At 47.8% G+C, this 15,256-nt stretch overlaps 1 protein-coding gene across 2 annotated transcripts in view; it reads left to right on the top strand.

Annotated features, from left to right (window-relative positions):
• Positions 1–15,256, top strand: part of CCDC85C (coiled-coil domain containing 85C) — a 113,383-nt gene that overhangs the window by 95,350 nt on the left and 2,777 nt on the right. For both annotated transcript variants that reach the window (XM_055794139.1, XM_005230585.3), the window contains exons 4-5: positions 6,790–6,885; positions 14,596–14,694. In XM_055794139.1, coding sequence (XP_055650114.1) covers positions 6,790–6,885; positions 14,596–14,694 — 195 coding nt within the window. The remainder of the gene's footprint in view (positions 1–6,789; positions 6,886–14,595; positions 14,695–15,256) is intronic.

Here is a 15,256-nt window from a genome sequence, read left to right as displayed (position 1 = left end):
GAAGAGGCTTCAAAGGAAGGGAGGGTGAAATGTCAGCCCAGAGTCATGTCATGCTTCAGCGCTGCTCTGCACCGTGGCTTTGTTTCAGCCATTAACCCCCCTACAGCTGCAAGGCAGTGGAGGAGGGGAAGCGTAGCCAGGGATGCAAAATGATGCGGGGGTCTGATCTGCCTTTGTGGGGCCCAGGGGATTTCTTAGGCTGGTGGTAATGGGAGTACTTTTTTGGGGGGTGATCTCCTGGGGATGCTGCTCATCTCTGTGTGAAGGAACATCTCTCTGAATGGACCAACTGTCTGTGTGATCCCAGTGCTTGCCCTCAGTGCTGCATGTGCTGCATTTCTGACAGGGACACCGTGCTTTGGGGCTTTGGTGCGTTCCCTGTGAGGGTCCGAGGGTTCGCCTCCCGTGCTACATTGGCCCCGTGCTCTTGGTACTTGTTTTTGCCGCTGATTTTCCCCATCTGCTCCCCAGTGCTGTCTCTGGCTGGAGCTACTCTGGGCACTTTCTAAACTTTGTAGCCACAAGTGCCATTCACAAAGCCAAAACATGCTGGGCCCCCCGTTCTGCCATCGTGCCGGGGTTGGGGTTTGCAGTTAGGCACGGCACCTTTCTGTGTTACTGCCCAGCTCTGCCACCAGCTTTCCATATGGCTGTGGGCATGTTACCATCTCCTGTGTGTCCCTTAAGTGTTCCTAATTTACGGAGCAGTGTTGGCACCTTTATTTATGTAAAACACCTGGGTGATGATGGGTGCTAAGGAAGGGCCCAAGTATAATTCAAACCTGGGTAAGCAGGCTGCATACAGAACCACTGTGAGATAAATAGTTGTGCCTGGGAATTTTATTGTGAGTTGTCTGGCAATGCCTGCCTATAATGTAATTTTCCTTGTTCTGTCTCGGCAATAAAAACTTCACAGTGTCTGATATCACTCCATTTAGCTTTAATGTTGTCTGAGGTATGCCATTAGAAAAGTGTGGTTTATTTAATCGAGTTTGAATCCTAAATGTCTGCTTGTTTTTTGAAATGGTAGATGAAAATTAATAGAAGGCAAGGAGAAGATGTGAGGTTCAGAAGCATTAATGCTTAGTTGCGCGCTCCACGTTGGTCTGAAGCATCCTCAGTGCCTGGGCTATGACTGTTAGGTGAAGTAAAATCAGCATAACGTTCTCCTCTGGGTTTTGAAATGTAGTCTTTTGCAATCTTTCTGCAGATCGGGAACAGCTCTCTTGGAGGTGAGGTAGGAAAGGATGTCATTAAAAGACAGAATATATTTGAGTAGAAAGAGATTGAAAACTGATGGCAGGACCAAGGCCTCATGCCTTTTCAGATCCCTGGAGGAATCAAGGAGAAATTGTTTATCACAATTTCTTTGTTCTTTTTTGAGATTTCCAACCCAAAACCTCTAAAAGAGCAGACACCTGTCATCCCCAGTTAGGGTCTTTTCTTCTTGGGTTCCAAAGCAGTCCCGCTGTTATTAAGAAATGTTCATATTCCAAGCCTTACTTTGCCTCTGTGGAGGTCTGTCATTATCAGGGATTCCCAGGATGCCCTATTACAGACAGTCCTATTAATTTTGTTCCTCCAAACATGTAGGAATGGAGTATCGACGGTGGTGCTTGTCAGCGGCTGTGCTGGACCACATCCCGTGCAATCAGATAGAGCCAGCAAGGACTCGTTAGGTGGCTTGATACAGAGCAGCGAATGTTCTCCAGCAGCTCCAAGTTGAGGCTTCTGCTCTTCGGTTTTTTGGTGTCAGATTAAAAGGATCATTAGCAGTATTTGTGGCCTTTGGATTTTCTTTCTCACATCAGTGCTGTTTCTTTGCTGATTGTCTGTGGGTTCTGGACCGGGGCAGTGAATGAGGCTAGTTTGATTTGGTTTGTTTTCTCTTTTGGATTTGAGGCTGTCACTGAGTCAAGCATCATTCTTTGCAATAGAGAACTGGGGCATTTATCCCATGTGTGGTGTATTCCTTCAAGGATGCTCTGGTCTGAAGGACTGCAGAGTTCCTCTCTGTATTAATGGCACAGCTAGACTTGGAGACTGAACCACAAGCCCTGCAGGCTCCAGTGAGAGGCTCAAACAGAATTGGGGTTGCCTGGCGGATTTGTGGTTTGGGCATGCACAATGTAGGGCTGGCGGGATGGGGAGGGGGCTGATGCTACGTGGGGACAGCAAGCTCTGAGAAGTGCATTGCTCCCATCGCAGACACCAGCAAATATCCAGTGCGGATCTGCTTGAAGTGGAGGAGCAGGCGACGGCTGAAAGGGACGAGTGCTCAGTGGTGCTTCAGTGCTGCTGTCTGCACAGAGGCAGCAGAGGAGTAGCTCTTGTCATGTGTTCCCTGCTGGGAGAGAGGCTGGGTGCATGGGTACTTGGCACTTGCCTCCCTTGAGGGATGCAAAGAGCCTCACCAGGAGCCTCTTGGGACACTGCGGTCCCAGAGCCACCATGGCAGCAGAGGTAGGCCTGTTCTTTCCAGGACTGAACTCATCAAAGATCCATGCCGCAGCGGTCTCAAATGCTCTGAACTGCCACGGTGGTTTGCAGAGCAGCAAAAGCACCAGCTAACCTAGGAAGCATCAAATGGGTCGACACGTGGCTCCGCAGCCTTTGGTTCCGTGGGACTTTTGCTTCTTAAAGACATATCTTGGAAAATGGAGAATTATCTCTGAGTCTCAGAGGTGTAGTGGTCAACAAACCCTGTGCACAGGGAAGATAAGGTGCTTCCTCCAAGTACTTGGGAACTCCAATGCATCAGATACGTAACTTAGAACCCCCCACTCTCCCACCCTTAATGAGGCTGGTAATCTCACTGCTAGGCAGCTCCTTATTTTGGCAGCGTAACTGTGGCTGTGAATGAAACAAAATGGTGTGCAGTGTAATTCTATCCAGGCGACCATTTGACACCACAACCTAGATGCACTGTTGTTTTCTTTTTGAATTACAAATTCCCTGTTTAAGTGATGAGTTAAACAAGCTAACTTCCAGTCTTCTCTCTGCTGCTGTAAACCTGGAGCATCTCTAAAGCTATTTGGGGCCAAAAAGAATAAGAAGCTTTGCATTTTGAAATGGCTCAACTTCTCATTCTGCTGAGGTTCAGCCTCAGCAGAATTAAACTAGAAAAATGATCAAGATGGTTTTTCCCATCAACTTGGCTATAAATATAATGGTATTCTTTTTGGCAACTTCTGAGCTGTCTTCTAGCACCATTCATTTATATAATTATGTGATACCTCAGCCACATGCCTGAGGATGTGGCTACATCTCTGAGCTACCAAACACTATGAGTCTAATGCAGAGAGTGTGTTTGACAAAACCAGACAGGGAGAGGAAATTGAGAGTGATGCATACCCCAAAACACACTGTATTGCTTTTTGCCTGTATGGACAATTTTTGCTTCTTAGGATGTAACCAGATTAACCTTGCTATTATTGTCCATCAGGGTGCTGAATCAGTTGTGTTCCCATGGCTGTGAAAATGTCAGCTATAGGGAACAGGAAGGGCATGTGTTTCTGCTGTGGTGGAGGTCCTCAGGATAGCTGAGTTAGACTGCTGCAGTGCAGCTCTGGTAATTCTTACCCACAGTTTCCAAATGCACCTATTTTAGGCATGAGGAACCTCCTCCATCTGTGTGATTTCAGCTACTACCTTAATGCTGACTTCCTGAGATTTCCCCCTCCCTCCTGCCCTTCTTCCAGTCTCCTGTCTCCTATCTCGGGTTCCCCCTCCCCTGCATTTCATCTCAACTGGTTTCCTGCTGGGTAAAATGCACATCCTCCTCTTTCTTCTCGTTCCCTCCATTCTTTCCCACTGTTGGCAGTTTTCCAGTCCAGCAACCTTGACCTTATCTCCAATCCCTTCCATTTCCTCCCCTTCAGCTAACACTATCGGTGAACTCTGCTCATTTTCCTCTCCTCCATCCTCCAAAGGCTGGCCGTGCATCCTGCTGGATATGTTGTCATTTCTTTCCCTGCTGACTACCGTCAGTCCCCTCTTTTCTGGCCTCCTTTATGTGTGTATGCCTCCATTGCAGGAGCTGATAGGAGTTTGGCTGAAGCTGTGTTTTTTGTGAACCGTGCTGAAATCAGTGGGAATGAAGCCTCTACCCCACTTTATAAAACTGACTCCATGTGCATCTGGGAAGAGCCTTTTCTAAGGATGCAACTGCACAAAAAGCACGAAGTGTAGTGAGAACTGTTAAACCACCCTTAGCAATGTGGGTATTTTTACTTGTTGCATCCTACAGTTGCAAAGAGCGGGTCTGTTGGTGAGGTCTTTGCTTGCTCCCCCACTTTCTTCAGGTGCGTGGTTGGCCTTTTGTAGTAAGTTTCACACGGTGGGGAGGTCTCTGTGGCTTGGGGCATACTGGGCCAGTGGCATGGTCATCTGGTGCACTTGCTACTGCTGATGGTTGCACTCAGCAATTTGGACATCTCCTTCAGTTGGTTGGGGGTTTTGGCTTCCAAGCTAAGGACCCAAGGATCATGCCTATTTTAGCAATGAAGTCATCTGTTATTGAGACTCCTGACAGCAAGTTTTGGGTCTACCTCCTTTGCTGCATCCCTCATTCTTTAACATTATTTTTCTCCTCTTCAGTCAAATTCTTTACCTCTGTTCAGGTGCAGTGCATTTGTTTGCCCTTTCCAAATTTCAGCCACTTGTCCCAGAAGGAAGGTGACCCTTTGAATGTTTTTTTGTGTGATACGGTATATCCAGTGCATCACTATGCTTGCAAGATTGCTTTTATCCTGTCAATATGGTGATCACTTAATTGTGATTAGCCCCTTTAGAAAGCATTTCTCTCTTATCATTCTGGTTTCATTTGTATTCTGTAATAATTTTGAGAGTGATTACAATCATGGAAATGCTTTGTAGTTCGTTAGTGACTTCAGTTCTGTGAGGACAAGCTGCAGCTACCTGTCATACAGGAGACCTCATGATCTACTCTAGTTTGGTCAGAAAACTGTATTAAAAATGTGCTCAGTGGCAGGATGCAGCAGAATTCCTTTTCCTTTGTCAGATTACTCTCAACTCAGAAAAAACACTGGATGTTAACCTTTTGCTTGGTATTTCCTGTTACTTCTAAAGAGGGCCATAAGGGAAGATCCATATCAAGTATGATTCATGGCCACAAACTCCTGAATATTTTGCTTTCAGTTGTCATGATCTTTGTCATTTATGGAAAGAAGGCAGCTTTCGTGCTGAAGTCAGAGGAATTATGCATGTATTTGTGTCTTTGACCTTTGTGGGATGTTGATTCTGGAAGGACTCTGTTGCATTTACCAGTCCTGTCAGAAAATGGTAACACATTTTGCAGTCTTAATGTTATGGATGAGATAGCTGAGGACATGTCCCCAGGTGGCCACAGCTCCAGCAAGCTGTAACCCTCTGCCAGCAGGTCCAGAACCATGCCCAGCCTGTGACTGTCTCTTGGTCTCTGTGCTTTGGCAGGCTGTTAAATCTCCATGGAGAATTATTGCGGACTTAATAAGTTTAATTTTCCTTTTTCCGAGATGCCGGAGTCTCAGAAGGAAGGCTTTGCATCACCAGCAGCTCACTTCATCAAGGTCACTGTTATGAGGTAGCGGCTGTTGGTCATGGCATGGGCTAAGCAGAGACCAGTGGCCGAGGCACGGAGCCTTTCATGCTATTTTTGTCTGTAGCCTAATGGGTTGGCCCATCTTTTTCTTTAATGCATGAACGTGAACACTTCTATTAGTAGAAGGGTCCCCGCAACTTAAAACATTTGGAAGAATGAGAGGTGGTGGAGTGCCCCTCCGTTTGTCCTGCTTTCTGGCACAGCTAGCTTGCTGGCCTGGGCTTAGAAGGCAAAGCGATGAGACGAGGCGTAAAACATGCTGTGTTTTCAAATGTGGAAAAGATGAGAATGGAGTGCCTCGTGTGTTGTATGTGAAAGCATTCCTGTGATGGTGCTACATGCCGCTCTGCTATCCTAATTTGCTTTCAGAGGCCCCCAGTATAATAATTCTTTGTGTTTCCTGAAAACTGCGAAGACTATATATGAGTTTGGTCAATGGTTTCATTGTTGATTCCTCCAACTGCTACAAAGCAATGCAAAAATATTAGGGACAGGCAGGGTGCATCTCACTGAATAAAGATATTGTGTCTTTTATAATCCAAGTCGGATGCCTTTAAAAAAGGAAAGCCCTATGAAAAGTGCTTCCAAGGCTGTTTGGACAGTGGAAATCTTTTGTAAAATGTAATTTCGGCATCTTTCCCGATGGGATCCTTCATGCGGGAGGACTGGCCAGCATTTTGGAAACAAACCCAGCCAACATTAGGTTTGGACATCTGCTTGTTTTAAGGTTGCTTTCACAATGTTCTCTGTAGCTGAAGATTGGTACTTGATGTCTATGTGAAAATGTTGCCAGAAAAGCAATGAAGTTATGCCAACTGTTTCTTTCATGAATGCAGCTTCTTAGAAATGACCACTTTATGCTGGAAAATCATCTTGTTTGCATTGCTCCCTTGGCTTAGAAGGGTGAGAACCATTCGATCTTGTCCTTGTACAAAGTTATTCTAAGAGAGCAAAAAATGTTTCTTCAATCAATTTAGCTTTAAACCAGAGTAATCTCCTGCTGGAGTACATCTAGACTGAGTGATAAGTGACTTGTGAGTAGGAGTTGGTAGTGTCTTTTGCCTTTGCAGGTGGCTGAAGGGAATTGAATTAGAGAGAAGCTAGAGCTCATATTTTCTGGATGTTTTCTTCCTCCTTGTTTAAATCACCCAAAGGGAATTAAAGCGTATCTCCTCTTGTTTCAACAGGGACCAGCTCGCATGACATCTGATCTTGCATCTTCTCCTGCAGCAGGATATGTCCCTGTTGGCCAGAAACCAGAGGCGGTTGTGCATGCTATGAAGGTAAGGATGCTGCAGATCCCCGCACGGCCTTGCAGCGTGGTGCAGTACAGTGCGGTGTGGTTCAACAAACACCAAGGCGGCAGAACTGTGCGTTTGCTTTTATTGTGGAAATACAACAACTAGAAAGTTAGTACTCAGGCAGATTATCAGTAACTAGCACCTGTATCATGATGGATAATCATGGCTTGATATAGTTGCAGAGTTAAGCAAGATCAATCATGACTAGTTTTTTGGGTGGGAAACCTCCAACAAAAGCTGCTGATGCTTAAGGTGTTGGTTACCCTTTCTGTTCATCAGTCCTGTGTAAACTGGGTCTCCAGGGTGCCATCAGTGACCAAAATGGTGTTTCTAAAAGGCACACAAAACCTGCAGTTCCTACGTATGTTTCGTTACTGAAAATCCTGCAGGAGTCTTCAAAGGAGAAAGACTTCATTTTATGTAAATACACAGCAAACCATGACATCTACCCGTCTAGATATGTGCATCATCAGTGGGCATTAAAGTCAGGAGGAGCGCTGGCAATCAAAACCATGGGACACTGCTAGCTGAGTTCAAGGAGAAAATTTGCACTGTGATTTCACAGCAGTTCTCAAGTCCCAGTGACCATCCATTAGCAGGAAAAATGTGATACCCTGTGCTACGTTTAACTTGTTAAGCAAGTTACTTCTCAGCATCTAAGGGACACAGAAGCACAAATCCTTTCCAAGGTGCCGTAGGGATGGCTGGAAAGCCTCTGACTGAATCAGGCTCTGGTTGGAATATACTGATTTTTAGATTTGGATTTGTTGAAGCTGAAGAAGTTTGTACAGGGTTAAAAAGCTTTCATCAAATCAAAGGAGGATTCCTGGATGACTACTCTGGAGCTCAGATCCCCATGGTCATAGCTGGAAAAAAAGGTCCAGCAGTGGCATCAGCACTAGCTTAGACTGTGCTAGATGTGGAGACTGGTGCTTACAAAGCTCTGTGCTTTATATGTTTCTGCATCTGACAGATAAGTAAACGGCAGAGATGTTGCTCATAGCTTTGATCTGTAAGTTCCCTGAATTAAAAACACTGGGTTTTAGTGCTGAGAGTCTCTTGGTGCTAAAACCAACAAGTGTCAGGAGAAGCTGTAGTGCAGGTAGCAAGGATATTGGTTCCATTGGGCAGCTGCAAGATCCCAGGAGAATGTAGAGTGTCACTGTTTGCGTTTATGATGTGTGAGGAATTACAAAAGGAAAGACAAGTTTAGTGCCATTTGGATCAAATTTGAATTCAAATTATAAAAGATCCTTCAAGCTGAAAATCTTGTTTTTTCAGTTTGACGCTTTATGCAACCAGATTGTATAACTCTCATTGGATCCTAAAAGAAGGGTGTCCAGCACCATCGAGGATTAAAAAGTACCTTTAGTACAGTTTTCACTAGTTCTTAAAGGAGCCCTGAAAAGACAAGTGGCAGTTCACTTGCCTACATATATTTGTCCTGTCCTGTGTTTTCCAGACAAGTTTCTTCTTCGCTTGTTGCGAATGGTTCTGTGCTATCAGAAGGCTGTTGTGCTCCATCCTGTGCTATGCTGCCTTGCACTTGCGGGTGACATTTCTCCTTTGTATACATGCGTATGGGTCTGCTAAACTTGATGCCTTGCAGAACATTGCAGACTTAGGAAATACCTTTGGTTTTCTGCCGCTTTGTACTAATCCAGTTTCGCTTGTGTTTAATTGTCCAAGCCCTCATGCAGTCCAGACTACTGCTGTTGGCTTTTTCTTCCCAGACTGTGGGGTTTGTACCTTCCTGCTCCTGCTTTTCATTGCATTTGGTGAGGGACAATGTTAACCAGAGTTAATAATGTTTTTAAGTTACAAGATCAAATAGTTATAAATTGATTACGAACACATTCTGGGGGGAAATTAGGTTTCTATTTGCTTCAGGGGTTACGGAACTTAATTTCTTAGTAAGGGCAAGAAACAAATGGTTTTAAGATGTGGTTTGATAAGCTTGTGGAAAGGACTGGGAAATTAATGAAGATTCTTGGAAACTGGAAATTAAGTTTGGGAGGTCTGGCACAGTGATGAATTGAAAGGAAGTTGGATGACTGGTGATTTGCACATAGTAGTAGTAGTAGTATTATTAATCCTCTACATCAGAGCTTTGTTGATTGCTAGGAAGAAATTCTCCTCTGCAATTTCATAATTTGACTGGTGGAGTACGTTTGTCTTCAAAACCCTGGAAAGTGCCATGGCTGGAGGCAGGTGGCATAGCAGTCACATCTCTCATGGTGCATAAATGATCTCACATGATGTGTCCTGCTCACACGCATAGGGTTAAAAATATTCTCATGTTTGAACTGGGGAGGAAAGTCTTCTGTAGGTCAGCATGGCAGGGAGGGATGAGAAGGTGTTTCTTTTTCCATCCTGTGGCCCATTTCTAAGAATCAGCTGGAAACAGAAAAGACTGAGGAAACTGTTCATGGTCTCAACTCTCCTCCTTCTTTCTTGCGGCACAGTGAAATTGTGGCTGTTGGATTCCAGCCACAGATCTTAAACTGGGTAGAAGATGATGGGTTTTGGCCATGGCATGCTGTAGCATATGCAGTAGATCTTATCTGCACCCTGCAGAACTGGGCAGCTTTTCCAGTGCCAGCCCCTGCATGTGGGAAACTGGATACGGCTATGAGCTTAGACCCTCACCGCCTGTGATACAGCTCATGGCCTTCCCTGGAGGAGGAGAGGAGAGCAGCCTACAAACAAGACTTCCCGCTTCGCTATACCACATCAGATTCTAGAAAAAACCCTTCTTGGTTGTGTAAAGAAGTCCCTATGGCTGTAGCAGGCTAGCTCCTTGCCACAAGGAAAGGTAAGGAGAGATGGAAGCTGACTTTGCTCGTCTGGCGGGATGCTTGCGTGCAAGCCTGTCCAGAAGTGGTATGGCTGCAGTGAGGTGGCTCTGTGCCCCTGCAAAGGTTGCTGAGGGGCAGTGCGTTCTGCGTGGATCTGCAGGGCGTGCAGATCACCTCCATCTGCACCCACCTATGCAATGTCCCCTAGGCGTTTTCCTTGGCTTTTTCTGGCAGCTGAATGCTAGCTACGTAGCTGGAGTGTTGCCTGCCATTTAGTGCAAGGAAGTTCTTCCTTGAGCAAGTTTAGGGGGTTTCTTTATTTTTGCTTCAGAAATAGTTTTTGTTTATTTGCACCTACTAAATACGGAGCAAGATGACAGGTTGGCACTCCGAACAGCTGTTTTTGCTAACAAGAATAAAAGGTACATATGCCACAGCTCAGTATCTCAGTGAACATCAAAGCACTTTTCTTGGGAACTGAGCAAACCTGCTAAAGACGTGCAGAGGTGAGGAGGAGACAAATGTTGAGCATGACATTTAACCTATAACCCAGCTCCCCTCGGAGCAGCAGCCTGGACCTCTTCCATGTGCACAGAGCCATAGAGCAGGTGATCAGTCACTCCCACCGATCATGGGTAAGGCAGGGTTTGGCCCTGCCAAAACTAGGGGAAAGTGCTAACAGGGCATATGGACTGTTCCTTTGCTGAAGTAGGATGCCGTGTTCCCCAGTGCTTTGTCCAATTGGTTTATAACTCAATAAAATCAGTAAGGCTTGCGCCCTTCAGAAAGCATCCCTCAGACTCAGAGTGCTTTCTGGTACAGACGCTTACCTCAACTGCCAGCTCCCCTTCCAAAGGCTTACTGCAGTCATCTGGACTCCTTGGTGGGATTTTTTTTCTTTGTTTTTCTAAATATGCGTTGCATGGTCATGTGGGGCCAGTACAGCAAGTCAGAAGGGAAGTGGGTATGATGGGCTGGGTGACTGGGGTGATACTGCCTTGGTCGCAGATGTCAGTGCAGTCACGAAGGACAATTAACTATGCTCAAGGTGTTCCTCGGTTTATATGTTGGTAGGGAGAAAGCCAGACGAGCCAGCATGCTCATTGAGGGCGAGGTGCAGGTTTCCTTGAGGAGGTGGCATCTCCAGGCAGAAGAGCAGTGTTACCTGGTCCAGCCCCATCCTCCTGGGGGGGATGTGCCTCTGTGCTCGAGCAGAGCAGGCTGCCCCTGCCAGCTGGTGTTTGGCCCAGGGAGATCATGTAGCGCTGGTGCAAAGGGCCAAGTGCTATCAGTGCAGCTTGATGAAGAGCAAAAAGGAGGGGATGGTGTGAGCTGCTTCGAGCCTGGGGTACACTTTGTTTTCTGTAGGCTTCTGGGTTAGGATGTGGCAGAAATCGTGGGAGGATATACCCCAGATTCTTAGGTCCACACTGAACTCACAGTCCTTGAACTTTAGCTGAGCCATAGACAATTTATGCAAAGGCATGTCTGTAGTCTGCAGCGGTGTAATTGGAGGAACATTAACCTGGTCCTTCTAAACAGCTGAGGAGGCGCCTGGCAGGATCTGGGAGTGGCTGTGGCTGGGTCAGCACTAAAAGGCCTTCCTGTCTTTCTTCAGGAGGTGATTTTACTCTTCAGAGTGTATTCCAGCATACTTTTCCAGGCTGGGCTGTTGAGTTTTATCACCCTCAATCCTTTTTTCCTACCCAAAACGTTAACGCATCTTTAGAAAGTGCCTACCCAGACATGGTGTGGGCCTGGGGAGCAGGATGGTCTTGAGGGTAAGTGAGTCCTGAGTCATTCAGAAATTAAGTACAGCCATAACTTCCATCTGATCAGCTTTCAGCTCCAGCTCTACCTGGTTTACGCCATTAAAAGATATTTCCACTGAAAGAAATAGGCTGTGCCGCCCTTTCACACCTCATGGACTAGGGAATGTGGTTTTAGTTTAAGTGCAACTTGTAGAAAAACAGTTTATTTTTGGCCACTGAGACTCTTGTGCCTGCAAGATTGATGGCTGGTGGAAGCAGAGGCTGGAGCTGATGTGTTCTGTAACTAATCTAAGCCATGGTTGTCCTTGACACTTGCCCTGTCGACACAGCCGGTGCGTAGCTGCCAGCCAGGCAGCCCTAGCGCCCTGCACAGGGATGTGATCCTGCAGGCTGCTGCCTTTGCAGCCGAGCATCGGAGGCATACTGACTCCAGACAAGCAAGTTCGATGTCTAAGTCCAGCTGGATCAATAATTAATTCCTTCCTCTTTAGCAAAAAAATAGATGCTGTCTTGGTCAGCATGTACATGCTTTTTGCATTGCTCTTGCCCTTCCTCTCCTCTTAGAAAGGATGTGGATAATTCTTATTTGTGCAAAGACTGGTCCCAAGTAGGTTAAGGGCCCTAGGAGGATGACCTATTTTGGGGATTGCTGTGCTGAGGCAGACCAGGGGATAATCTATCCTGGCATCCCATTTTGTGGAGCAGCCGGTGGTGTATACCTCAGCAAAGGGTGAAACCCACCCCTGCACTGCATCTAGCTCCGTACTTTCCTAGGAGGCGCAGGAACATTTATGCATACGAGTACAGCTTTATGTGTGTGTGGATGGATTGCAGTGAGTAAGACCACATGCTATTTGATGGTGTTGGGGGACTTCCAGGAGCTTTGAACCCCCCCCACTGAGCTGACCACCTTGCTCATCGGTGGCAAAGCCCTGGGTGAGGTATGTAGGTCAGCACAGATGCAGCAGCAAAATCTGGGGGCATTGCTGCGCTGTGATATGCCTGACTTGTGCAGCGTGCCTGTCCGGAGGAGCTGTCTGAGTGCATGGGGATGTGATGGAGGGGGATTTCTGTGGACGCTGTGTTTTACCCCCAGGCAGCCTCACCACTGTGACTGAGGGACCACCCGGCTGCAGCCAGCTCTGCAGGTGCTCTGCAGGGGTGGCCAGGATGGTGCATGCCCCAGGCGGGACTTGGGGGGCCAGGGCTGCCTCCCGGCTGCTACAGGGGTGTGGGCAGCACATGATGGGGCGCGGCAGCCACGTAGAAGTGCTGCATCTTACCAGCCACGTGTGGCCTGGGATCAGTGCTTGGGGAACATGTCTGGAAGTGCTGTTTCAAAGAAAGAGGTTAGAAATCAGGTGTTTTTCCATTTTCAAACGTTGTCAACCTGAAATCTAAGAAAAAAGTCACAGGCAGGATGTTTCCACTGTTGTTTGCAGCGTCCTGAGCTGCTTTCACAGCGCATTTATTTGTCTTCCCAAGGCAGATCCGCAGGTGTGGCAGCCTGAGCCTCAGCACCAGGCTGAGGGGCATCCAGGGGGCTCACGAACGTGAGCGGCACTGTACGTGTCAGGTCTGGAGTGTCAGTGCTGGAGCTGTAACCTCCCTGTCTCTGAAAGGAAACCTGGTTCTTCCCAGATCCAGGAGCGCCTGCTGGAGATGCCTTCCAAGCTGTAGAGCAGAGCAGAGCCTGATTGGAGAGTCTCAAATCCTTTTCCTGCTCACTTTCAGACTACACCTACGCTTTTGGAGCCACATCTCTCATTTTTTGCAGTGCTTTCCTCCTGTTAATATGATGGAAAAAGCCTTGTAGTCATGAGAGGGAGGGAAAGGAAAGGCAATGCCTCACTCCTGCAGAGGCTGCTGCAGGCAGGTACCTGGGCCCGCTGCCTGCAGCTAGACATGAGAGGACAGACAGCAAAACGGAGCTGCCTGTGGAGGACCAGGCAGGTCTGGCACCAGCGCTGGGTGGGTACAGCCTGTATTCATCAGTGCTTGCACAGCTGAGCTCACTGAGCAGCTGGTAAGTGTTACCCTGCAGCGGCTGCAGTGCCAGGGTGCGTCCCGGGGACACGCGTGTGCGCCAGCCCTGGCCAAGGGCCACCTGTCCCCTTGCTTTTATGGGGCATGTGCTGTGGTTGGAAATGGTGCTGGTGGAGATTAAAGTAAAGCTCAGGGTGTCGAGGTGATTATCTCCATCTTCAGAGGGCGTCTGTGGCGCAAGGAGAGGGTGACCCAGATTCACGTCGACACTGGCACTCAGTGGGGACAGCGCCTTCAGAGGACTGCAGTCAGCATGCAGGGATCCGGGAGGCAATACTGGGATTTTCCCTGCCCCATTCCCATCCCCTTTGCAGCCGGGTGCAGCCAGCTCAGAGATGGAGTGGGTAAGAGCTGGGAATCAAATTGGGATCTCTGGGTCCCAGGGCTCTATGCTAACAGCCTGTCTCTTGCTCACCGTCATCGTGGGCCTCCAAGGGAGTCCCTTGAGAAACTAAATGGGATAAAACCAGCTTCCAGACAAAAAGTGAGTGAAATCGGCCGTGTCTGTTTTAAGATCGGAAAGTTCCTGGCTGATTGGCAACCATACGCTTAAGCTGCACAGTGGGTAAAAGCTCTGCCTTTTGGGGGTGCGACCCCCTGTTTGCCTCTTTCTCTGATCGCTACAACCCTGTTACACCTAAAAGCTGCTGGCCTGGGCTCACCACAGTTGTCCCATGACTTGGATTAGTAGAAGGGAATGGAAAAGCTCTGCTCCTGTGAAAGAGGGGAAGGGAGGGGGCACGAGTTTCTGGGGGGCTGCCTTGGGGGGGCTGCCTGCAAGGTGGAGTTGCCAGCAGCCTTCCTGGAAGAGGTGCGTTTGTGGGCGCAGGCAACTCACTGCCAATTATCATGTGGTCCCCCAGGGCTGTGGTGGCAGCCACGGTGCAGGTGGCGGGCAGGCATGCCATTGCCGGGGAGAGGGGAGGAAGGAGGCGCCCCGACCGACGGTGTCATGCTTGTCTTTGCTTATCTCGAGGCTTTGCAAATCGTGCCAATTTAAATACTGGCTAATGATGTTGTTAGGGACACTTAATTATTTGAGGAGCATAATGCTTTTGTAATGTTGTTTTTTGTAGGTCCTTGAGGTCCATGAAAATTTGGACAGGCAAATGCAAGACAGCTATGAAGAAGACCTGAGCGAAAAGGAGAAGGCGATTGTTCGTGAAATGTGCAATGTAAGAACGCCTCTCGGCAACCCTAGGGCTTTCTTTTGTGGTCTTTTGTTAGAAGTATGGAAGAGCAGGGGTCTGCTGTGTGCAAGCCCTGCTTCATGTGAGATCCACAGGCAAGAGAAGAGTGGAGGCTCTGCTGTCTGCTGCTTTGGGTATCGGCAACCCGAGTGCCTCATTCATGGCATGGAGCAGCCTTTGCTCAGCAGATAACTTCCCACTTTGCTGCCTTCAAGGGTGTGGAGTAGCTAGTCTGCTGACTGAGAGCTGTGCAGGGGGCTCTCCCTGGCTGGGACAGTCCTGTTAGTAGCTGACTCCACCTGTGCCCTTAGGGACTCAGTTTGGGCTGAGGAGCATTTAATTGCCATTTTCATTCATGCATTACAGCTTGAATGGGTTTGGGCCTAAACCATAAGATGAAGTTAGAGGAAGAATCCTCTTGACTGAAGCCTCTGAACAGCATCATGATGTGTGGGGTGCTATTAGCACTGCTAACGTGTTGGGCAACCACACTTAACTGAGCTTGCCGCATCCTGTATGGTGAGCATTTGTACCAGGCCTCTGCTCT

The sequence above is a fragment of the Falco peregrinus genome, chromosome 1 (genome assembly GCF_023634155.1).
Source record: "Falco peregrinus isolate bFalPer1 chromosome 1, bFalPer1.pri, whole genome shotgun sequence".
Lineage (NCBI taxonomy): Eukaryota > Metazoa > Chordata > Aves > Falconiformes > Falconidae > Falco > Falco peregrinus.
The sequence above is the reverse complement of the archived record's forward strand: the minus strand, read 5'-3'. Positions and strand labels throughout refer to the sequence as shown.